The sequence below is a fragment of the Dendrobates tinctorius genome, unplaced genomic scaffold, assembly GCF_039654945.1.
Source record: "Dendrobates tinctorius isolate UK_male_01 unplaced genomic scaffold, ASM3965494v1 ptg000232l, whole genome shotgun sequence".
NCBI classification, from domain to species: domain Eukaryota; kingdom Metazoa; phylum Chordata; class Amphibia; order Anura; family Dendrobatidae; genus Dendrobates; species Dendrobates tinctorius.
In genome coordinates, this window is record NW_027361899.1 from 18,857,405 (window position 1) to 18,883,561 (window position 26,157).

Here is a 26,157-nt window from a genome sequence, read left to right on the forward strand (position 1 = left end):
TGACTTAGGGTTTATTTCCCTTTGGAAGGCAGCTGGGCGACGTTCTGTAGCGCGTCACCTGCAGCCAGTGTAATAATGGGATCCTGGCGCTATTATATGCCGTCCAATCTGTTTGTTTTTCAGGCACTTCCTCTCTGTATATATATATATATACCAGCAGCTGTATATACCCGGTGCCCACAAAGACTTGTATGAATAATCCTGAATGCGGCCATTCACCACGACACATGATTCACACTGCAGTTAAAGGGCTATTGTTTTTAATAGTGCAGCAGCGTTAGAAGCTTCCATGTCTTCCATGTGTAGTGCGGGGTCTGTCACTCTCTCTCCTCCATGTGTAGTGCGGGGTCTGTCACTCTCTCTTCTCCATGTGTAGTGCAGGGTCTGTCACTCTCTCCCCCATGTGTAGTGCGGGGTCTGTCACTCTCACCCATGTGTAGTGCGGGGTCTGTCACTCTCCTCCATGTGTAGTGCGGGGTCTGTCACTCTCCTCCATGTGTAGTGCGGGGTCTGTCACTCTCCCCCATGTGTAGTGCGGGGTCTGTCACTCTCCCCCATGTGTAGTGCGGGGTCTGTCACTCTCCTCCATGTGTAGTGCGGGGTCTGTCACTCTCCCCCATGTGTAGTGTGGGGTCTGTCACTCTCCTCCATGTGTAGTGCGGGGTCTGTCACTCTCTCTCCCCCATGTGTAGTGCGGGGTCTGTCACTCTCTCTCCCCCATGTGTAGTGCGGGGTCTGTCTTTCTCCTCCATGTATAGTGCAGGGTCTGTCACTCTCTCTCCCCCATGTGTAGTGCGGGGTCTGTCTTTCTTCTCCATGTGTAGTGCAGGGTCTGTCACTCTTTCTTCTCCATGTTTAGTGCGGGGTCTGTCACTCTCTCTCCTCCATGTGTAGTGCGGGGTCTGTCACTCTCTCTTCTCCATGTGTAGTGCAGGGTCTGTCACTCTCTCCTCCATGTGTAGTGCGGGGTCTGTCACTCTCCCCCATGTGTAGTGCGGGGTCTGTCACTCTCCCCCATGTGTAGTGCGGGGTCTGTCACTCTCCTCCATGTGTAGTGTGGGGTCTGTCACTCTCCCCCATGTGTAGTGCGGGGTCTGTCACTCTCTCTCCCCCATGTGTAGTGCGGGGTCTGTCACTCTCTCTCCCCCATGTATAGTGCGGGGTCTGTCGCTCTCTCTCCCCCATGTATAGTGCGGGGTCTGTCGCTCTCTCTCCCCCATGTATAGTGCGGGGTCTGTTGCTCTCTCTCCCCCATGTGTAGTGCGGGGTCTGTCGCTCTCTCTCCCCCATGTGTAGTGCGGGGTCTGTCGCTCTCTCTCCCCCATGTGTAGTGCGGGGTCTGTCGCTCTCTCTCCCCCATGTGTAGTGCGGGGTCTGTCGCTCTCTCTCCCCCATGTGTAGTGCGGGGTCTGTCGCTCTCTCTCCCCCATGTGTAGTGCGGGGTCTGTCACTCTCTCTCCCCCATGTGTAGTGCGGGGTCTGTCACTCTCTCTCCCCCATGTGTAGTGCGGGGTCTGTCACTCTCTCTCCCCCATGTAGAGTGCGGGGTCTGTCACTCTCTCTCCCCCATGTGTAGTGCGGGGTCTGTCGCTCTCTCTCCCCCATGTGTAGTGCGGGGTCTGTCGCTCTCTCTCCCCCATGTATAGTGCGGGGTCTGTCGCTCTCTCTCCCCCATGTGTAGTGCGGGGTCTGTCGCTCTCTCTCCCCCATGTGTAGTGCGGGGTCTGTCGCTCTCTCTCCCCCATGTGTAGTGCGGGGTCTGTCGCTCTCTCTCCCCCATGTGTAGTGCGGGGTCTGTCGCTCTCTCTCCCCCATGTGTAGTGCGGGGTCTGTCGCTCTCTCTCCCCCATGTGTAGTGCGGGGTCTGTCGCTCTCTCTCCCCCATGTGTAGTGCGGGGTCTGTCGCTCTCTCTCCCCCATGTGTAGTGCGGGGGTCTGTCACTCTCTCTCCCCCATGTGTAGTGCGGGGTCTGTCACTCTCTCTCCCCCATGTGTAGTGCGGGGTCTGTCACTCTCTCTCCCCCATGTGTAGTGCGGGGTCTGTCACTCTCTCTCCCCCATGTATAGTGCGGGGTCTGTCACTCTCTCTCCCCCATGTGTAGTGCGGGGTCTGTCACTCTCTCTCCCCCATGTGTAGTGCGGGGTCTGTCACTCTCTCTCCCCCATGTGTAGTGCGGGGTCTGTCACTCTCTCTCCCCCATGTGTAGTGCGGGGTCTGTCACTCTCTCTCCCCCATGTGTAGTGCGGGGTCTGTCACTCTCTCTCCCCCATGTGTAGTGCGGGGTCTGTCACTCTCTCTCCCCCATGTATAGTGCGGGGTCTGTCACTCTCTCTCCCCCATGTGTAGTGCGGGGTCTGTCTCCTCCATGTACACTGTGTTCCAAATTATTATGCAAATTGGATTTAAGTGTCATAAAGATGTAATTTTTTGTTTTTCAAATAAACTCATAGATGTTATTGTGTATCAGGGCTCTTTGGATCACTGAAATCAATCTCAAATGCCTGTGATAATTAGTTTACCAGGTGAGCCCAATTAAAGGAAAACTACTTAAGGCTGAGTGCAGACGGAGTTTTGAGCTCTGCGGATTTTTCCGTGCAGAATGGAAGAAAACCGCAGGTCAAATGACCTTTTTCCTGCGGATTTCTTCCATTTTTCACGCGGTTTTCGTGCGGTTTTCCATTGCGGTCTTCCCCCTGCGGATTTGGTAACAGGGGAGATAGAAAACCGCACAAAAGAAGTAACATGCTGCGGATTTTGTACCGCAGGAAAACCTGCGCGGAAAAATCCGCAGCGTCTGTACAGCGTTTTTTTTTTTTCATTCATTTTAAAGGTACTGTACATCACAATGCGGATATACAACGTTTCTGCGCGGTAAAATCCGCTGCGGAAACGCTGCAAATCTGCATCGTGTGCACATGGCCTAAGAATGATGTTCCACATTATTAAGCAGGGCACAGGTTTCAAGGAATTTAGGAAAGAAAAAGGATCTCTGTGCTGCCGAAAAGCATCAAATAGTGCAATGCCTTGGTCAAGAGATGAAAACATTAGATATTTCCCAAAAATTTAAACGTGATCATCGTACTTTTAAGGGTGGTTTCACATTAGCGCTTTTTAAGCGCACGCACGGCCGGGGGTAGCTCCGCCCCCGAGCCGGCTCTCTGCCCGGCGTGCCCGCCCCTTGCTTGTAGCACCGCCTCCTAGCGCACAGCGGCGCCTGCGATCAGCGCACCCTATCTTTAGCATAGGGTGCGCAGGCCGTGCGCTAGTTGCGCTTTGACCTGCGCTGCGCACTTTTGACGGTGCGCCGTGCGCGCCAAAATCCGAAAAGTTTGATTTTGGCGCGCACGGCGCACCGTCAAAAGTGCGCAGCGCAGGTCAAAGCGCAACTAGTGCACGGCCTGCGCACGATCTGCGCACCCTATGCTAAAGATAGGGTGCGCCGATCGCAGGCGCCGCTGTGCGCTAGGAGGCGGCGCTACAAGCAAGGGGCGGGCACGCCGGGCAGAGAGCCGGCTTGGGGGCGGAGCTACCCCCGGCCGTGCGTGCGCTTAAAAAGCGCTAATGTGAAACCACCCTCAGAGATTTGTGGTTGATTCTGAGCACAGACATGTTTGTGCTGATAAAGGCAGAATGAGGAAGGTTTCTGCCAGGCAAGTTCATCGGATTAAGAGAGCGGCTGCTAAAAAGCCTTTACAAACCAGCAAACAGATATTTGAAGCTGCTGGTGCCTCTGGAGTCCCTTGAACCTCAAGGTGTAGGATCCTTCAAAGGCTTGCTGTGGTGCATAAACCTACTATTCAGCCACCCCTAAACAGTGTTCACAAGCAGAAATGGTAGCAGTGGGCCCAGACATACATGAAGACTAATTTTCATACAGTCTTGTTTACTGATGAGTGTCGAGCAACCCTGGATGATCCAGATGGATGGAGTAGTGGATGGTTGGTGGATGGCCACTATGTCCCAACAAGGCTGCGACGTCAGCAAGGAGGTGGAGGAGTCATGTTTTGGGCTGGAATCATGGGGAAATAGCTGGTAGGGCTCTTTAAGGTTCCTGAAGGTGTGAAAATGACCTCTGCAAAGTATATCGAGTTTCTGACTGACAGCTGTCTTCCATGGTATAAAAAGCAGAAACGTGCCTTCAGGAGCAAAATCATCTTCATGCATGACAATGCCCCATCTCATGCTGCAAAGAATCCCTCTGAGTCATTGACTGCTATAGGCATAAAAGGAGATAAACTCATGGTGTGGCCACCATCTTCCCCTGACCTCAACCCTATAGAGAACCTTTGGAGTATCATCAAGCAAAAGATCTATGAGGGTAGGAGGCAGTTCACATCAAAACAGCAGCTCTGGGAGGCTATTCTGACATCATGCAAAGAAATACAAGCAGAAACTCTCCAAAAACTCACAATTTCAATGGATGCAAGAATTGTGAAGGTGACATCACAGAAGGGTTCCTATGTTAGCATGTAACTTGGCCTGTTAGGATGTTTTGGAGTTAAATAGCTTTTTTGTTCAGTGAATGTGACCTCCTAATGCTGCAAATTCCACAAATGAGCATTTTCAGTTCTTTAAAACATTTCAAATGTTTAGAAATTCTACTCTGCTTAATAATTTGGAACAGTGCAATTTGAGTTTTTATTCATTTTGGAGATTATACTGTTATCATTGGGAGGTTTCTTCAATAAAATTTGATGTATAATCTAACGGGTGATGACTTTTATTAGACTGACTGTCATTTGTACCGACTATTTAGGAAAATCATAGAAAAATATCATTTGCATAATAATTTGGAACACAGTGTATAGTGCGGGGTCTGTCTCCTCCATGTATAGTGCGGGGTCTGTCTCCTCCATGTATAGTGCGGGGTCTGTCTCCTCCATGTATAGTGCGGGGTCTGTCTCCTCCATGTATAGTGCGGGGTCTGTCTCCTCCATGTATAGTGCGGGGTCTGTCTCCTCCATGTATAGTGCGGGGTCTGTCTCCTCCATGTATAGTGCGGGGTCTGTCTCCTCCATGTATAGTGCGGGGTCTGTCTCCTCCATGTATAGTGCGGGGTCTGTCTCCTCCATGTATAGTGCGGGGTCTGTCTCCTCCATGTATAGTGCGGGGTCTGTCTCCTCCATGTATAGTGCGGGGTCTGTCTCCTCCATGTATAGTGCGGGGTCTGTCTCCTCCATGTATAGTGCGGGGTCTGTCTCCTCCATGTATAGTGCGGGGTCTGTCTCCTCCATGTATAGTGCGGGGTCTGTCTCCTCCATGTATAGTGCGGGGTCTGTCTCCTCCATGTATAGTGCGGGGTCTGTCTCCTCCATGTATAGTGCGGGGTCTGTCTCCTCCATGTATAGTGCGGGGTCTGTCTCCTCCATGTATAGTGCGGGGTCTGTCTCCTCCATGTATAGTGCGGGGTCTGTCTCCTCCATGTATAGTGCGGGGTCTGTCTCCTCCATGTATAGTGCGGGGTCTGTCTCCTCCATGTATAGTGCGGGGTCTCTCTCCTCCATGTATAGTGCGGGGTCTGTCTCTCTCCTCCATGTATAGTGCGGGGTCTGTCTCCTCCATGTATAGTGCGGGGTCTGTCTCCTCCATGTATAGTGCGGCGTCTGTCTCTCTCCTCCATGTATAGTGCGGGGTCTCTCTCCTCCATGTATAGTGCGGGGTCTCTCTCCTCCATGTATAGTGCGGGGTCTGTCTCTCTCCTCCATGTATAGTGCGGGGTCTGTCTCTCTCCTCCATGTATAGTGCGGGGTCTGTCTCTCTCCTCCATGTATAGTGCGGGGTCTGTCTCTCTCCTCCATGTATAGTGCGGGGTCTGTCTCTCTCCTCCATGTATAGTGCGGGGTCTGTCTCTCTCCTCCATGTATAGTGCGGGGTCTGTCTCTCTCCTCCATGTATAGTGCGGGGTCTGTCTCTCTCCTCCATGTATAGTGCGGGGTCTGTCTCTCTCCTCCATGTATAGTGCGGGGTCTGTCTCTCTCCTCCATGTATAGTGCGGGGTCTGTCTCCTCCATGTATAGTGCGGGGTCTGTCTCTCTCCTCCATGTATAGTGCGGCGTCTGTCTCTCTCCTCCATGTATAGTGCGGGGTCTGTCACTCTCTCTCCTATGTGTAGTGCGGGGTCTGTCTCTCTCCTCCATGTATAGTGCGGGGTCTGTCTCTCTCCTCCATGTATAGTGCGGGGTCTGTCTCTCTCCTCCATGTATAGTGCGGCGTCTGTCTCTCTCCTCCATGTATAGTGCGGGGTCTGTCACTCTCTCTCCTATGTGTAGTGCGGGGTCTGTCGCTCTCTCTCTTCCATGTGTAGTGTGGGGTCTGTTCTTCTCTCCTCCATGTGTAGTGCGGGGTCTGTCACTTTCTCTCCTCCATGTGTAGTGCGGGGTCTGTCGCTCTCTTTCCTCCATGTGATACAACAAGAAAACACAGAATGACAGATTTGCAAAAATACTCTGCAATAAAAAATGGCAGTAATCAGCAAGTGCTGGATAACAAATACAGGGTATTTAGTCGATACGTTTTTTTGCGCAAAAAAATGTACACCAAGCTGCTCCACCACGTCAAGGTAACTACTATTGAAGAAGTCCCTATCTAATGTATTAAAAACCTGAACATGTGAATAGTGTCTAATATGAACAGGATTCAGACAGGCCACTCCCTAGTATGGGCTTGTGGTCTGAGACAGCTCTTATGTGCACGTCACACAAGAGAGGGGTGTTTTGTTTTTTTTTCTTTCCTCTATGTGTAGTGCGGGGTCTGTCGCTCTCTCTCCTCCATGTGTAGTGCGGGGTCTGTCACTTTCTCTCCTCCATGTGTAGTGCGGGGTCTGTCACTTTCTCTCCTCCATGTGTAGTGCGGGGTCTGTCACTTTCTCTCCTCCATGTGTAGTGCGGGGTCTGTCACTTTCTCTCCTCCATGTGTAGTGCGGGGTCTGTCACTTTCTCTCCTCCATGTGTAGTGCGGGGTCTGTCACTTTCTCTCCTCCATGTGTAGTGCGGGGTCTGTCACTTTCTCTCCTCCATGTGTAGTGCAGGGTCTGTCTCTCTCCTCCATGTGTAGTGCGGGGTCTGTCTCTCTCCTCCATGTGTAGCGCGGGGTCTGTCTCTCTCCTCCATGTGTAGTGCGAGGTCTGTCTCTCTCCTCCATGTGTAGTGCGGGGTCTGTCTCTCTCCTCCATGTGTGATGTGCGGGGTCTGTCTCTCTCCTCCATGTGTGATGCGCGGGGTCTGTCTTTCTCTACCTGACCACCAAGCAAGCTCAGTAAAGTTTTGTGGCTAAGAAAGTTCCTCCTGTTTTAGTCTTTAGGAGTAGTATTATTATTTTTTTTATCTGTGGGACCCTAGAAATATCAGGAGAGTTGAATCTCAGTGGGTGAAAGATGTTGAAAACAGGGTGACTCCTCTGTAACTGGGTGTGGTGTCTTGTCTGTTTGGCATACATTATATTTACGGGTGGCAGATCACAAGCTGCTGTGGCAATGTGTGCTTCTTTGGCTTCCGTCTGGTGAATCCCTGTATCTCATACACGATGTATAATGAGCTTTTTATGCCATATAAGCTGTGTTAGACTCAGAGGCGCAGCTAGGGTTTTTTCTTCGGGGGGGGGGGCGAAACTTCTGAGTGGGCCCCTAACCAGGTAACCTTGATTGCAACTTAGTGATGCACCCTAATGTAGGAGGACCTCAGCAGATGACTGCTCTGTTACTGAAAATAATCTCTATACAAAGACCAACATTGATATTACCGCCATATGGTAGTGGTAAATACCAGTCCCGCAGAACATGTAAGAGATCACAGCACAGTTACAGATTGTGACTTTCAGAGGATGTTCTTTCTGATGGAATCCTTCACTTTTTCCGTCTTTTCTATCTGGCCCAGACCAACATGACAACTTCTCCAGCCAGGACTCCTCTGCAGAGATTACAAGGACACATTTCATGTGTCACATTTCCAGCACCATCCTCATCTATCCCCAACCTGCACAAACTCCTCATCCTGCTGATACGGCAGCAGCGGCTCAGTATTGGGGTATGTGTCCCTATTACTGCACCTGCTGTGTGGTTCTGCGTGACCTCAAGATGGTAAAACAACCCTCTATAATATAGTAATGCCCTGTGCAAGTGTCCTAGAGAACAGTGCCCACACTTTGCCTCCTAGAAAGTAATAATGCCCTCTGTGTGCCCCTTTAACAGTCGCAATAACCAAAATGACCCTATAACAATAAGTAGCCACTTATTAAACACATAATCTTCTGAGTCCCCCCATACAGTTTCCCTATACACAGTATAATGCCCCCACAGTGTCCTGACCCCACAGTCCTCCATATAGTATAATGCACACCTCATAGGCCTCTATGTAGTATAATTCTCTCCCCATAGGCTTGCATATTGTATAATGCACACCTTTAGTCCTCCTTATAGTATAACGGAAACCTTAGCTCTCCATATAGTATAATGCACACCTTAGCCCTCCATATAGTATAATGCACACCTTAGCTCTCCATATAGTATAATGCACACATTAGCCCTCCATATAGTATAATGCACACCTTAGCTCTCCATATAGTATAATGCACACATTAGCCCTCCATATAGTATAATGCACACCTTAGCTCTCCATATAGTATAATGCACACCTTAGCCCTCCATATAGTATAATGCACACCTTAGCCCTCCATATAGTATAATGCACACCTTAGCCCTCCATATAGTATAATGCACACCTTAGCCCTCCATATAGTATAATGCACACCTTAGCCCTCCATATAGTATAATGCACACCTTAGCTCTCCATATAGTATAATTCATTCCCCATAGTCCTCCATATAGTATAATTCACTCCCCATTAAAAAATAATACAATACTCACCTCTCCTCCTCGTTCCCCAGCTGCTCTGAACGCCCATTATCATTGACGTCAGACGCAGAGGGGGGAATGATGGGAGAGGGAGCCTTTCACTCCTGCTCAAGGGCCCCATAGTAGGCAGGTAGCAGCACAGTCAGATTGATTCCCCATGCTTTGCCGCAGAGTGTAATTGTATGTGCCCGTGGTGCACGCCGATACTGTTACAGTAGCGTAGCTCCGGGTGGGCCCCTCAGAGTACGTGTCCCAGGGTGACAGCTCCCTCTGCCCCCGTAGCTGCGCTTCTGGTCGGACTCCTTTTGCCTTGTGCCCTGAGCCTGCAGTCACCGCTTATCTCCACAAGTGCCACGGTGTTCGGAGACCCGTAATCTCAGTCTTGTCCTCTACACTGAATCGTTTTGGGCGCCCTTGGTGCTGCCCGGCGTCCTCGTACCCACTGGCACTAAAGGAAAACTGATAATCCAGAGACCAGTAAAAAATAAAAATACAAAGTCCTATGTCCATACACATAAATATCAGGCCACCGTCCGCATGATCAAACCGCGCTATCAGCTAATACTATGCTGTAGATTTTTTACAGTTTTTGCAGTATTTTGACATATGTCTGCCAAATAGAAGCAGAAAAAAAATTGAGCCTCTGTTTGACCAGAAATATCTCTATGGACTCGTGTAGTGTTCCTGTCAAGAGTTTTCCCAATATACAAAGTAAAGGAAGACAAAAAACATAATGACAGAAAAAATAAAGCAAAAAAGTTATGGGTCTTTGAAAGAAAGGTTGAAATAAAGTAATACTCAGAAGGTGGGCAACCCCTTTAAGAACATTTTTTTAGGACATTTTATTTTTGACCTAAATGCATGTATTTGGTGCTAAAATCACTTTTTGTAATTGGGTTTCATTAATAATTGGTACAGTTTGCCTTCTTCAGCCTTTTTGTTGCAGTATTGCAAGATGAGTTAACTAAGAATACGGCAGTGAGTTTATATCGGATTTAATGACTGGAGAGTTTGTAACCCTGTGTCTTATTCTCAGCAGAAAACAGGCCACATTAAGGTTGAATATGCAAGGAAATAAAGAGCCGATAAAAGCCAAACGGTGCGACATTTTTAATGGAACCCATTTCCAAAAATCATTATGAGCTCCAAATACATGCAATTAAGTACTAAAATAAAATTGTTCCCAAAGGTGGACAATCCCTTTAAATGATTATCCTAGTACTCGGCGGGCTCCCTCTAGTGGTGGATGCAGGCGGACATGACGTTTTTCTTTTGGCCTGTCGGTGAAATTTACCATTGTGTTTCATACCCTAGTAAGAAATGCAAATATGCTCTTGAAATGCGCTGTAATTTACGATGAATTGTGACATAAATTATGGTAAATCTGTAAAACTTTGTGCAAAGAGATGTAAAAAAAAAAAAAAAATTGCAATCGTCTCCATCCTGGAAAAATTGCACCTGCAATGTGTGCTGAGTGATGGTGGGGGCTGTGGTCAGTCGCGCCTCCTATAACGCTGCTGTACTATTATAATCTGACTTTTTTTATGGTCCATTAACTTTTTAATGCCCAGAGCATTGCTATAAATCTGTCTGCTGCTCTCAGTCATGTGATGGTCGTCATTCTCATGGTCGCGCTGCGAGATGTTTATGATTTCTAGGGTCAGCAGATGACAATGGGCCGCTTGTTCCCTGCCGGCACTGTCCCCTCCGTGTCGCTTCCCTCATATAATGACAACTTCTTTCCTCCATGACAGATCTGTCCGGATGTATCATTCCTTCCCGTTTCATTTCGGGGGTAACTCCCGTGCCTTCTCGACCTGGAGCTACAGCCTTTTGGGGAACAGCAGCTCCAATGAATCCGAGAAGTATTGCTACGGCGGTCAGGCGGGAAGCACCGTCCTCCAAGGGGTGACGTTCGGAGGAATCCCGACAGTTCTGGTGCTGGATGTCATCTGTTTTGTGGTAGGTGGTCCCAATGATAGAAGGGTTTCCTTTCTGTAGTACGCCCCCTATTTCCTAATATTCTTGGGAATTATGATCCTTATTAGATACGTTTTTGCCGAATTGCTCATTGTATCCCAAAAAGAGAATGATCTATTTCATTGCCCCGGGCGCACAGCATCCTCCATAAGACAATGGCAGGCGCCTAAGGCGATGTGCACATGTTTAGAATTGTAGCAGATTTTTCTGTTGCAAAAAAAAAAAAAAAAAAAAAATGCTGCATAAAATAAACATATTTTTTACTACCTTTTTTCCCCTCCATTTTTTGGGGTGAAAAATACTGATCAATTAACATCCTGCAGATATGAAAAAAAAAAACGCTTTGAAGGTTTAGGGAAGAAATTAACCAGCGAGGGAATGAAATTTCAGAAATCTCGTTCACTTTACTGGTAATGTTTTTATTTATTTTTTTTCCCCTGCTGCAATAAATTTAACTTGTGCACCAGTCCTTATAGTACTTACAGTTCCCATGCTGCTATTCTAGCACTTATAATGTGCAAATTATTAAAAAATGGCCAACAAGCAGTGCCCGTATGTGTGTGTAATAGCCACAGTGCGGGCCAGCTGATCACCAGATCGGGGCCGACTGTGAATGGTCCACCTGGCAATCCGTGGCCACCGGTCGTCAGATTCTCCGACCCTGCCCTTCCCCCATTGATGTCATTTGGGAGTGGAGGGGTTAAATACCATAAGATCCACCAGATGTCATTTTTATATATATATATTTTTTTTTTATTTTTTTTTTTCCAGCTGCTGTTGCTGATTTTCTCCATCATTCGGAAGAATTTCTGGGATTATGGGCGGGTGGCTCTTGTGTACGACAGTGGGAGGTATGGTATGATGATTATTTGGTTTAAAGGGACGTTAATTCCAGAGCGCTCAACATAGGAAAAAGGGTAAAAATCTAAAAAAAAAAAAAGTGCACTTGCAAATTGATTTGCGTAAAGTATTATGCAAAATTTCTTATGCCTGGCACAAGGGAACTCTAAAATAAATATATCAGGCTCCTATACAGCTGTAACACTACTTCCATATGAATTTTTTTTTTTACTTACTATCCCTTTAAATATTCGCTATATAAATCATGAAAATGCCATTTACCTGATAAAAGTGATAGTGAAGTGTTATAGTATGGCGCCACCTGGTGCTCAAAATGTATAGCAATGTGCACGTCCACCTACTGAGCAAAGGTGCTGCTGTTTGCACATGCTCAGTCGCTCTCTTCACAGCCTGGTTTCTGCACAGTGGTCCTCTACGTGGTAGGACTTCTGCCCTGACGGTCAGTACCTAGCAGAGAGGTTGGCCATGATTGTGGATGGGCTCTTTGTCTGGACTGTTCGCTTTCTGCCTCCACGACTAACTAATCTTCGTGATATGTGATACAATTTTGCTTTTTACCTTGCAGCGTGCCACAGAGAAGATACCAGAGATTATCCTCATCATCCTCCTTTAACGAGGCGCTAGAGAGGGATCGGGTACGTGGAGCGAATCGGAATGCTCTTGATTACACCCAGGGGCGGATATAAGGCTGGGGCATGGTGTCTTGGCGTCCATGGCAGGGGGCGGTTGTCTCAGAATATGTCCCACCACTTTCAGCCCCTGAAGTTGATCTTTACAGTTGTTTTTTCACTACAATAAAGAACAACACTTAATTTCTGGCCATGTCTTAAAAAAAAAAAAGTGTCCAAATTTCTGCTCTTACTTTATTCCAGCTCCTGTCCTGAATATTTTATTTTATTTTTAATCTTCCCATACGGTTCCAGAAATATAGACCTTTTTTATTTAGTGCAAATTTTATTTTTTTATTTTTTTACTAAAGGGGTGTGACTCACAGGGTAATTATACAGAGCAGCCTAAAGACCCACCCCTGAGGTTCATGGGAACATTGCCCACTTCTAAAGCCCATAAAAATCTGCATCAAATTGAAATGCTGCTCTCTATGGAACCGTATGTTGGTGTTGGAGAAAAAAAACTAAAAACAAAAACATACAATACTCTAGGGAGCAGCTCCTGATATGGAGACAGGATATTGTTTTATATTTTACCTATTCTTCATTCTGGCATTAGTATAAGGGCGCCCTCTTATAACACACCCTTGTGTTAGTTGCACATGATCAGAACCAATTATCTACCCCTAGATGTAAACAAATGTTTTGTTCGATTGAGGCAAGAAGATGTATTAAAAATGGCGATTAAATAAAAAGTTTATAAGTTTATTACAAAGACTGATCTTAATTATCCAAATATATATATATATATATATATATATATATATATATATATATATATAAAATTATATTTTTCATATATTATGTTCATCTCAAAAGATTTGTTTTGGTTCTTGTTACAAAATAAAATATTCCTTCAGGCGTGAAAGCACCCTATTGATTTGTCCCTGCCTTGTCCTTTCCTGCATTTTACTTACGACCTTTTTTATGCTCTTTGCAGGGATTTTGCTCTTGGATATCATTTGCATTCCAGATGCAGTAAGTACACGGTGAAGAGACCTGTGTGTCCTGAGCTCCTAGCACCGGAGGGGTAACTGAGCTCCAATGCAAAATCTGTAATCGAGCCTCCCACTTAGGCCGGGGTCACACTTGCGAGTGTGATGCAAGAAACTCGCGCATCAATACCCAGCACTGCCGCCGGTACTCGGGACCGGAGTGTGCAGCTGCATAGAAATACATGGAGCCGCACACTCCAGTCCCGAGTGCCGGTGGCAGTGCCGGGTATCGATGTGTGAGTTTCTCGCATCACATCAAGTGTGCCCCCTTCCTTACTGGTGTCCTCTTATCTGGCAGAGGGGGTATTGTGTCCCCGGTACAACTGCTGGGCCCCAGGTGCGCTATGTACAGTTCTATCCCAGCCCAGCAGATATTGGCCGCTGCTATAGGATGAGGCAGGAAGAACTGATACCTGTAAACTAAGCTATCGACACTTCCCATAGTCGTGTTGATTGTTCAAATGGTGATATTCCCTTCTGACCTGCGACTACGATCATTGAAGAGAAAATATAATATTATTAAAATCAAGTTTGTTTTTTTTTTATTATAGAATTATTTTTTAGGTGTCAGCCATAAATAAAAAGAAATCTTGAAGCATTGCAGTTTTCACTTTCACTAGAACTGACACTTTGTTTTCTGAAGCTCACTTGATAGTTGTCCTGTATAGATTGAGAGTATATTTTTTTCCCTTATTTTTCTTTTTTTTTCTTTTGTTTTCTTATTTTCTTTATTTTCACTTTTTTTTTCTTTTTTTATATTCCTTTTTTTCTATTTTTTTTTCTTTTTTTTTATAGTATAAGCAGAGTCCTCTCAGTATCGTGGACCAAATGGATGGTGTTATGACACTTGTCTTGTACTGCTGGTGGCCTGGATAAGGCAGGAAATCAACACTATACACACACAAAGTGTTAGTCCTCAGGGATTGTCCCATTTTTGGGTAAAATACTGAACTTGTGAACACGGCCTAAGACGGATAAAAGAGTTAGACCATCATACCGGGCGGGCTCACTGACTTTTTATCAGTTAACTCATTCTGCAGCCAGCAATAGACAGTGCAACTTGGAGGCTAAAATTGTTATTAAAACCCAATTGCAAAAAATGAATTTTAGCTCCAAGTGCATGCATTTAAGATTTTTTTTTTTTTTTTTTTAAATAAACACATCCGATAACTTTATTTTACGACGGGCGCGCTCCCAATTGGTATCGCAGGCATGCTCTAAATCAGCGATGTGCGCACCGCTCACATTACGTAAGATAACCACCGAATAGTAGAAAAATTAGGCGCACGCCAATATCTGCCCAATCTGAGCGCGTCTTACATAGATGTCCACAGCGTGCCCAATTATAGGAGGCCACTAATCAACCACAGCAACAATATCTAAAAGGCAAATGTTCTAACTTCATTATAAAACATTACTAATATTTATGGTGTAGAGACTTACCGCTAATAACGCACAGTAAAGTCACATACTCAGACGTTCTGCATAACATCCTGCTCCTCAATCCATAACATCTCCCTGACATTCCGGACTTCTGCTCACTGTTCCGTTTTCTCCCTCCTAGTGATGAAGACATCTATGAGAAATGTGGAGAAGACGCCTGTCACTACCTGTCCTTCCAGCGGCACATCATATTCTTCCTGGTGGTCGCCAGTGTCCTCTCGGTTGCGGTCATATTGCCGGTGAACCTCTCTGGGACTTTGCTTGGTGACTGCTTTATTTTTTTTCTTTCTTTACGTTACTTTGCAGAAGTATTCCTTCATTAAGCTGTAGTGAGACACAATTAAACCCGTGATTGAAGTTTGCATTATGGAAAAAGTTTTGAGACTTTTCAAAGCTTTTAACCAGGGCTGTGGAGTCGGTAAGACAAACCTCCGACGACTCTGGACTCCACGACTCTGGACTCCACGACTCTGGACTCCACGACTCTGGACTCCACGACTCTGGACTCCACGACTCTGGACTCCACGACTCTGGACTCCACGACTCTGGACTCCACAGCCCTGCTTTTTAACTACAGAAATATAATGAAAAAACGTTGTGGAATCTTCCCCTATTTCTATCAGTGACAACATGTGAACAGCTGTTGTAACCTGCAGCTTAAAAACGTCTCTCAAATCGAACATTTCCTCACTGGAATTTGCCAAAACTGTAAGGGAGTGTGGGCAAGCTGTGTTTTGAATAGGGATTATTTGATTACCCTACAGAGGGTTACAAATCGACCCCATCTATATCAGTGACAACACCTGAATAGCTGTTGTAACCCGTGCCTTAAAAAAAATTTCTTAAATCCACCTTTCTCCAACGCCTCATTGGGGGACATAGAGACAGTGGGTGTTATGTTGCTGCCACTAGGAGGACACTAAGTAAACCAGAAAAGAAGTCAGCTGCTCCCCTGCAGTATACACCCTCTCGCTGGCTGGGATTTCTCCAGTTCTTTGCTTAGTGTCTGTAGGAGGCACTTGGGTTTCAGACCCCACCGTTTTTATTTTCTTTTTTTCTTTTTCTGTAAATTTTTATTGTTTAATTAACGGAGTGAAGGGGGCGACGGTTCCTTTCTACGGCCCGCTCTCCCCCGATCCAACAGGCAAGCACGCGGAGTAGACCTCCCCGTACACTTTCCTGCGACGAATGGGGCTGATTCTTCTGACGATGTTTCTCTTACGGTCGGTACTCCACGGATACGAGGGCTAGCGCAAAAGGAACGAAGCACAGGAGTGCATGGAGAAGGACTTGAGCAGCGCTTTCCGATGCCCTGAATCAGCCCCAGAGCTCTCCATCCCCCTACCACAGGGTGGATCGATTGAGCAATACCCCTTTAAGACCTCCACCAGCTCTGCTGCATCGCCCGGAGGATGAGACCCTGCAGCTGGAAGAACGCGGAGCGCGATCTGCCTGAGCACAGGAGTGGAGGTATGGGGTCGGGTCCTTGCCCCCGGGAGAAGCGGCGCCCCATCGTGGCCCCCACCGCCCCCGGCGCTCGGGTAGGCCAGAAATTTAGTCCCTGGCTTTTCCGGCCTACTAGGCTGCAATTTGAATAGCGCCGTCCACGCTAATGTCGCCGCCCCCTCCTCTTGGCGCCTCTCACCTCTTACGAGACGCAAAATTCTAATCTCGGGGGCCATGTCCTTTTCTATCGGCGGCCGTTAACCCCTTCATGAGCGCTAGGCCTGCTCTGGACAGCCGGGTACCGGGTGACACCGCAGGGCCACCGCTATTCCTCCTGGGGGACACAGCACAGGACCGTGGGTAAGCTGCATCTGCCCTCAGATTAAAGCTTAACCCCTTCCCGGCACAGTCCCTGCAGCTGCAGACAGACTCGGCCGTTAACCCTTTCAGGAGCGCTATGCCTCAATCTAAGGAGGCTAAACGGGCAGTTAATAAGCACACTGCGTTTTTATACCGTGTGTACCATTTGCAAGTCTACATTACCCAGTGCACAGACTAATCCGTTATACACGGACTGCGACCTGGCCTGCGCCCCGAAATGCGCTCCATCGCCCCTCGCCACGCTGCTGACGGGCCTCCTGCGCTTAGTACCCCTGAGTGGGCTGCGTCCCTCTCTCGGTCGGTGAAGTCTCTGACCCAGGTTATATTCTCCCTCCGGGAGGACTCTTTAAGAGAAGAATGTCTCAAGTGGGGTACCACAGGGCTCTGTCCTGGGCCCTGTATTGTTCAACATCTTTATCAACGATTTAGATGAAGGAATTGAGGGTAAACTGATTAAATTTGCTGATGACACAAAGCTAGGAGGGATAGCTAATACTAGAGAAGAGAGAGAGAGGATTCAAAAAGATTTAAATAAACTGGAGAAGTGGGCAGCAACTAACAGAATGGTTTTTAACAGGGAGAAATGCAAAGTACTACATCTGGGCAATAAAAATGGAAAAAGCATATATAGAATGGGAGGAATAGGGCTAAGTGACAGCACATGTGAAAAAGACTTGGGTATACTAATAGATCACAGACTGAATATGAGTCAACAGTGTGATGCAGCAGCAAAAAAGGCAAATGCAATTCTAGGATGTATTAACAGAAGCATACAGTCTAGATCACGTGAAGTCATTATTTCCCTCTACTCCTCTTTGGTCAGACCTCATCTGGAATATTGTGTCCAGTTTTGGGCACCACATTTTAAAAAAGACATCAACAAACTGGAGCAAGTTCAGAAAAGAGCGACCAGAATGGTGACCGGTCTGCAAACCCTGTCTTATGAGGAAAGGTTGCAGGATTTGGGAATGTTTAGTTTGCAAAAGAGAAGACTGAGAGGAGACTTAATAGCTGTCTACAAATATCTAAAGGGCTGTCACATTGTAGAAGGATCAACTTTATTCTCATTTGCACAAGGAAAGACTAGAAGCAATGGGATGAAACTGAATGGGAGGAGACACAGATTAGATATTAGAAAAAACTTTTTGACAGTTAGAGTGATCAATGAGTGGAACAGGCTGCCACGAGAAGTGGTGAGTTCTCCTTCAATGGAAGTCTTCAAACAGAGGCTGGACAGACATCTGACTGGGATGATTTAGCGAATCCTGCTTTGAGCAGGGGGTTGGACCAGATGGCCCAGGAGGTCCCTTCCAACTCTACGATTCTATGATTCTATGATTCTAAGTCAGAACCACCAGCAGGGATCATCATCGTTCAAGGGATGGTCAGATCACTGGAAAGCGGACCCATGACGCGTCCCCCAGTCACGTTCGCGCCTCAGCATCGGCGCCTCCTGTGTCTCGCTCGCCTTTTTCTGAGGTTCACAGCGAGCACGGCTATGAATTCGAATCTGACTCGTCAGCCCCTCAGAATCCCCCATCTGATCAGGAGTCGCTTGATTCTCTTATAGAGTCAATCAACAGGATTCTGAAGTTGGATGAGGAAAATATTCCCACTCCAGCACACGCTATCTCATTTAAGAAAACCAAGCGTGTGCGTAGGTTGTTTACCAGCCGTCCAGCAACATTAGGACCGGCCACATAAATAGTTCTCAGGGCAACAGTCTACTCAGGCTAAATACCCTATTGATACAGACCTAATGAAGGATTGGTTACAGTCCCCTCCGGTGGACCCTCCAGTATCGCGTCTTGCTTCTAAAACGCTCCTATCTGTTTCTGAGGGCTCCTCAGTCAGAAACTCCTCCGATCGTCAAATTGACAATCTTGCCCGTTTAGTTGTTTCAAGCTTCAGGAACAGAGTTTTTTTCGCGGCATTTTGGTCTCTAAGGCAATGGCCGCTTGGGCATAAGCCTTGATTACTTCCCTCCAGGGCACCATTCTTCAGAGGCAACCACTGTCGCCAGGCAGATAATTCACGCAGCGGACTTTGTAGTAGACACTTCTGGTGATGCCGCCAACTGCGCGGCTCAAACTGCTGCTAATGCGACCTCCATTACAAGAGCCCTATGGCTCCGCGACTGGCTGGCGGATGCCACATCTAAAAGAGCATTGTCTTCTCTCCCCTTTCAAACGGGTCAACCTTTTGGAGAGAAACTGGACCAGCTCTTTTCTGATACTACCGGAGGGAAAAGTAAATTCCTTCCTCAACACAAGGGCTGTTCGGCCATTTCGCAACCAATAGCCGACGCGTCTTCAATCTTCTCGCAACAATTCCAGTTGATCCTCCTCTACCTTCTCTTCAAGATCAGGTCGGTCCCCGCGAGGAGACAGAGGCTCCCAGGTCTCATACAGACCTAACCGCTCTTTGAAACCCAGGTCTAGGGCTTCTGGATCTAGGGGAGCCAGATCTCCTAGATCTACCCAATGACTTGTTGCGGTTTCCGGTAGACACCGACAAAGTTGGCGGCCGCCTACTTTCCTTCAGCCACACTTGGCTCGCAGTCACCCACGACAAGTGGGTCAGGTAGCTGGTGTCCTCCGGATACAAGATAGAATTTTCTTCCCTCCAACTCGGTTTTTCCTTTCCTATCCCCCCAAGGAAAAGATAAGAGCCTTCCTTCGGGCTGTTCAGACTCTAAGGGACGGAGTCATCATTCCGGGCCCTCATCACGAGAGGTTCAGGGGATTTTATTCAAACCTTTTTTTTGTGGTTCCCAAAAAGGACAGGACGATGCGACCCATTCTGGATCTCAAACTGTTAAATCAGTTTGTCAAAGTACGGCGACTCCGAATGGAATCCCTCCGATCAGTTGTCACTTCCATGGAAAAAGGAAAAGTTCCTAGAATCCATCGACATCAAGGATGCTTACTTTCACATTCCGGATCTGCCCGTCTCACCAGCAGTTCCTGCGTTTTTGCAATTCACGATGAGCACTTCCAGTTCGTTGCCTTGCCTGTCGGACTCGCCAACGCCCCAGGGTCTTTACTAAGGTCATGGTGGCTGTGAAGGCCATTCTCCACTCGCGGGGAGTGGCGGTGTTACTGTATCTGGACGACCTGCTCATCAAGGGCCCTTCCCAGCCTGCGAGGAATCCGTGGATATAACAGTAAAACACTTTCTCGCCTGGGCTGGAACATAAATTTCGAAAAGTCTTTCCCAAAAACAGCTCAGCAGATGTCCTTTTTAGGAATGATCTTGGACACTTCCTGCGGGTTGGTCATTCTCCCACCAGAAAGGCCCCAAGCCTTACTACAGGCAGCGCGGACTCTTTAACCACCGGTTTCTCACTCCATTCATTTCAGCATGGGAGTTCTTGGAAAGATGGTGGCAGCGATGGAAGCAGTTCCATTTGCACAGTTCCACCTCTGTCCCTTACAACATGCATTGCTGTTAGCTTGGAACAAGAACCCGTTTTCCCTGAATTGTCAAATCCTTCTGTCCCTGCGGGTCAGGCAAGCCCTCAGGTGGTGGACACTGAGGTCCTCTCTGAATCAAGGGAAGTCTTTTCTCCCAGTAAAATGGTTGGTAGTAACCACTGACGCAAATCTTCTCGACTGGGGTGCGGTATTTCGTCACCACATGGCACAAGGGTCGCTGGTCGACCCGAGAGTCACGTCTCCCCATCAACATTTTGGAGATACGAGCGATCAGATTAGCTCCACGGAGTTTCCACCAACTCCTCGCAGATCACCCCATCAGGATCCAATCCAACAACGCCACGGCTGTAGCGTATATCAACCACCAGGGAGGTATCCGTAGCAGGATGGCCATGCACGAAGTGATCACATCTTCCATTGGGCCAAGTAGAAAATTGGATGGCAGATTTTCTCAGTCGCCAAGGCATCGCCTCGGGAGAGTGGTCTCTTCATCCAGAAGTCTTTCAGCAGATTTGTCATCGTTGGGGGACTCCGGATGTGGATCTCATGGCATCAAGACTAAACAACAAGGTTCCTCGGTTCATTGCCTGATCGCGCGATCCATGCGCCATCGGAGCGGGCACCCTAGTTCTGCCATGGTTCCGGTTCCCGTACATTTCCCCCCCCCCCCCCCCCTCTTTCCTTGCTTCTGAGGGTCATCAAGAATCCTACTGTGTCAGGAACGCGCCTGTCCCAGCGGGGATTAAGGCGCACTCTACCCGGTCAGTGGGTGCCTCTTTGGCCATTCGGCACCAGGCCTCGACAGAACAGGTCTGCAAGGCTGCGACTTGGTCCAGTCTGCATACCTTTACAAGCATTGCCTAATTCATTCTCAGGCCTCTGCGGATGCAGCTCTCGGCAGATGCAGCCGGCAATCAGCAGTACCTCAGTGGTACATGGGGTATTAGCAGATGTATGCTCCCCACCCAGGGACTGCTTTAGGACGTCCCACTGTCTCTGTGTCCCCCAATGAGGCGTAGGAGAAATAGGGATTTTTGTGTACTCACCGTAAAATCCTTTTCTCCGAGCCAATCATTGGGGGACACAGCACCCACCCTGTTTAGCCTATTGGCTCACTGTAGCATTCTTAGGCTTTGACTTAGTTATGGTTATTGTTGACTGTTTATGCTCCTAGTGCTTTTTTCACCGAACTGGAGAAATCCCAGCCAGCGAGAGGGTGTACACTGCAGGGGAGGAGCTAACTTTTTTTCTGGTTTACTTAGTGTCCTCCTAGTGGCAGCAGCATAACACCCACTGTCTCTGTATCCCCCAATGATTGGCTCGGAGAAAAGGATTTTACGGTGAGTACACAAAAATCCCTATTTTCCTCACTGGAATTGGCCAAAACGTTAATAACGGTATGTGTACACGCAATGTTTTGAATGATTATTTGAATAACCTACAAAGAACTACTTTTAGACTCCAAGTTTATCAGTGAAACAAACACCTGAATGGCTGTTGTAACCCGCACCTTAAAAAACATCTCTCAAAGCTATTTTTTTTCTTAAATCTGCCTAAATTGTAAGGGTATGTTCACACTGGAGCTGGAAAAATCAAAAAATCTGATGCAGTTTTCAAGAAAAATCTACATTCAGATCTGTTTTATTTTTTTTAAAACAGAGTTTTCAGACCAAAAGCACTTTCAAAGTGTTATTTTTTCCACACTTTTTTTTTTTTTTGGCATCCTTTTGACTTGGCAGTGTTAAGTTTGAGCAGATTTTACAAGGAGTCCACATCTGGAAGGAGACGTTTCACTTATTTTAAAACTTTATTATAACAAAAAACGCTAAAAAGAAAAACAAAAAATATGCTGAATCAACAGCAGCATAAATTTTTCATAGAAGGCAAAAGGTGAAAAGCTTTCAAATAATGCTATGTATGAACAACAATGTGGATTTCCCATTGAAATCAATAGAATACTCGAGCAGCTGTTTTTTGTTTTTTTTAAGGCTGGTTTTGAAGCAGATCAACATCAAAAATGCATTCCTATCTTAAGGATTTCTCTTGTGCTGTTTCAGCTCTCAGGAATGCGCTTTCCAGGGCAGTCAATTAATTTCTAACATTGATAATTTCAAGTGTGCCCTGGTCGTTCCTTTTAACATCCAATGCTGTATTTTTTTCCCCCCATCTCCTCTTCATGAGCGGGGCCCCTACTCCAAGTTATTCCGCTCTACTATCTGACGTTAAATGGGTTTTCCTCTTTCAAATTTTCTTTTCCAAATTTGACATGTCTGTATTAAAATAATAAAATCAGCTGATACTTGCTCTCGCATCAACAGCGCTGCAGCCAATCACGGGCTCAACAGTAGGTGATAGAATACTCCCAGCCCAGTGATCGGCTGCAGCGCTGTTGGAGTAATGTCACAGCTGCATTCTGTACTCAATCACCGGAGCAGCAGAGGAGATGCAGCGCTGGACTCGGGGAGGGTGAGTACCAGATGATTACCGTATTTATTTTTTTTCTAACATGACCACAACTAATTTAAAAAAAGAAATAAAAATTTAAAGGGGGAAAACAAAACCCCATTGATCTATTTTGTGAGTGACTGCAGTTATTGTGTGCGGCTGCAATCTCAGACAGCTTTGTATAGGGGAAAATAACTTGCATTTCTTATGTATAAGATGTGCTTTTGTTTTTGTGTTTGTTTTTTTTTAGATGATGATCCCGTCAGCTTTGGCAGGACAACAATAGCAAATTTACAGCATCAGTGAGTATGGCCTGATAATTGTGTATACCTTGCATTGTCCATCTTTTATCACGTTATTCATTTCCACCCATTTATCCATATGGGGGGTCGATATGATGCACGGCTCCATACTCCCTGCATGCACATACAGTCGTAGCCAAAGGTTTTGAGACTCAAACTAATTTTTGCTTTTCGCACATTTTTACCTCTTCGGTGTCTTTAGCTCTTTTTGTCGGATGTTTCTGTGATTTCTGAACTATTTTCTGTGATTTCTGAACTATTATTCTCAGCGTTTCAGAAGTTTTTACACTTTTATTGACAAATCCATGAACTTTCTGGGACTCCTCAATCTTCCCAGCGCTGACCCGTATCCTCCAGACTTCTGCCCTTCAGATATCGGCTTTTGGGCGGATCCTGACTGATGGCCTCCCATTCTTGTCTCATCAGAGCTCGAAGTTGATCACAATTTCTGGGTTTTTGTTTGTCTGCTCGCTTGTTGAGGATTGTCCACAGATTCTCAATGGGATTTAGATCTAGCGAGTTTCCTGACCCCAAAGTTTCCGATGTTGCAAGGTTATCACTTTTACTTTGCGACACGGTCTCCATCATGCTGGAAAAAGCATCATGCCCACATTATCCTGGATGATGGGAGAAGTTGCTCTTGGAGCATGTGTAGATCCCCATTCTTTATTGATGGCACGTTCAGGTATAATTGTGTGTGAGCACCTCCATGGATGAGAAGCCCCCCACACGAGTGGTCTCTTTACTGCTGGGCGACACAGGACTTATGGCAGCGTCACCTTTCCTTCCCGGACAATCATTCTTCCAGATGTCCCAGACAGTCTGTAGGGGTCTTCATCAGAGAAAATCACTTTACACCTGTCCTCTGTAGTCCAATCTTTGCAGAATGGTCAGTCTGTCCTTGATGCTTTTCTTGGCGAAAATCGGCTTCTTTGCTGCCCTTCTTGAGCCCCAGGTCAGCCTTAAAAAAGCCTTCGCCTTGATATACCAACACCTGCCTGCTGCCGCTCTTGAGCAAGCTCTGCACTGGTGTTGAACTGATGCCATAGCTCTGCACTGGTGCTGAACTGATGCCATAGCTGAATCCTTTTTAGGAGACCTTCCTGAGACTTGTTGGACTTTCTTGAGTGCCGGAAGCCTTCTTCGCAGCAATTGAACCACTTTCTTTGAAGTTCTTGCTGATCTGTTAAACGATTGGGCCTAAATCAATCTTTTTAAGGCAAGACATTGCCTGTTAAGCCCTTCTGATGCAAAGTAATGATGACTGCACATGTTGCTTGGTAAGAGCTATGAGCTGCCTTGTCCTTGTTAGCACTGTCTCCTGAGCTAACTAGAAATCACTGAAATAATATTTAACAGGTGATTTTTTTTTATTTAGAAGAAAGAAATGTGTTTTTTTGTGTGTGTGATTAAGTTCGTTTTAGTGATGAGGAATAATCCAATCTAGAGTTAGTGCAAATTGCCACTGAAAGAACTGAATAAGCAAACTTTGTGAAAAATAGAATGTGTCCGTCTGAAAACTTTCTGTACAGTAAAAGGATGAAATTCTGTCTGTCTGCAGCCACCACTAGGGGGCACTCAGGAGCATGCTGCATACTGGGATAGAAATTAGTTTACTTTATAAACCAATGACCCCCCCCCCCCCAATTGCTGTCTCAGGGGGTCACCTAATTTTTTTTTTTCCAAAATCATATTTATTAAAATTTTACATAGTTAAACAGGTAAACAAATCAATTCCGCAAACAGTGCAGAGTAGATTAATAGGGGGGGGGGGAAAGGGAACGGCTACCATGCTCCTATATCAACAAGGGGGTCACCTGATGATCCTATGGGCAGTCCCAGGGAAAGAAGACAAAAAATGCAGCAACCTTTCCAAGATAATAATCGTGTGCGAGGTCCTGTACACATGGATAAATGTGACTTAGATGAAGTCGAGACCCATCCAGGAGTTTTATCGGAGCCTCTTGTAATGTCACGTGTTTGTATGTGCAGGGACAGTCTTCTGTGGCTCCACACGGTCGTAGGCGTCATATATCTCATCCTAATTGTCATCCTCATGCGACATCACACGTCTGTCATAAAGTACAAGGAAGAGAATCAGGTAAGGAAAGAAAACAGTTTTTGTAGGACTTATAGCAAAATAGTTATATGAAATTGAAAGTTAAAAAAAATTAGCATAATCTGTTCCCCTGCTGGGATGACCAGCGATCATCTGTAATCCGTGAAGAAACCTAACAGGAAGTGTTCAACTTCCCTGCAGCGCCCCCAGAGGGGAAATGAAGCATTACACAATATCCATATTAATGTAATGCAAGACAGGAGCCCTATTATGTTACCACTCTCCAATCTGATCAACAGAATTAGGACCCTGAACAAAAGACCCACTAAGATATTGGTAATTGAGGAAAAGATATATTTGTCAATTTAAGAGCACCAGCACTTCTCAGTCTTAAACAGCATGTTGCTGTCAGCCCTTGTAGCATAGAGCTCCATCGTGTGTCTATAAGTATAAAATGAAGACTTGGCGTTCAGTTCTTAACTTATTCTTGCTTTTCCCGAGTATTTTGATTTTTTTTTTTTTTAAATCCGATTTACAGTTCCAGAGACATCGGCCTTTTTATTTAGTGCAAATGTTTATGGTCTTTACAAGGAGGTGTTGGTAATGGGATCCTCTGGGGCGTGGGTCACGGGATCCTCTGGAGCGGGTTTATAGGACGAGCTCTCATTTCAGTTGGAATGCAGACCAGCGCTTGCGTGTAACACGGTGGTGGGGCTCCGATGGATTACCATGTTACCTGGGGGTGTACTGAATGATGGGTTACTATGTTACCTGGGGGTGTACTGAATGATGGGTTACCATGTTACCTGGGGGTGTACTGACTGATGGGTTACTATGTTACCTGGGGGTGTACTGAATGATGGGTTACTGTGTTACCTGGGGGTGTACTGAATGATGGGTTACTTTGTTACCTGGGGGTGTACTGAATGATGGGTTACTGTGTTACCTGGGGGTGTACTGACTGATGGGTTACTATGTTACCTGGGGGTGTACTGAATGATGGGTTACTGTGTTACCTGGGGGTGTACTGAATGATGGGTTACTGTGTTACCTGGGGGTGTGCTGAATGATGGGTTACTGTGTTACCTGGGGGTGTGCTGAATGATGGGTTACTGTGTTACCTGGGGGTGTGCTGTCTGATGGGTTACTGTGTTACCTGGGGGTGTACTGACTGATGGGTTACTGTGTTACCTGGGGGTGTACTGACTGATGGGTTACTGTGTTACCTGGGGGTGTACTGAATGATGGGTTACTGTGTTACCTGGGGGTGTACTGAATGATGGGTTACTGT

General features: G+C 46.6%; 1 protein-coding gene across 2 annotated transcripts in view; it reads left to right on the plus strand.

The window, feature by feature from the left end:
- TMEM63A (transmembrane protein 63A) overlaps positions 1-26,157 on the plus strand; it is a 76,088-nt gene that overhangs the window by 15,661 nt on the left and 34,270 nt on the right. For both annotated transcript variants that reach the window (XM_073556393.1, XM_073556392.1), the window contains exons 2-8: positions 10,604-10,811; positions 11,601-11,680; positions 12,256-12,325; positions 13,299-13,336; positions 14,918-15,060; positions 22,756-22,807; positions 24,800-24,908. In XM_073556393.1, coding sequence (XP_073412494.1) covers positions 10,614-10,811; positions 11,601-11,680; positions 12,256-12,325; positions 13,299-13,336; positions 14,918-15,060; positions 22,756-22,807; positions 24,800-24,908 — 690 coding nt within the window. In that variant the 5' untranslated portion in view covers positions 10,604-10,613. The remainder of the gene's footprint in view (positions 1-10,603; positions 10,812-11,600; positions 11,681-12,255; positions 12,326-13,298; positions 13,337-14,917; positions 15,061-22,755; positions 22,808-24,799; positions 24,909-26,157) is intronic.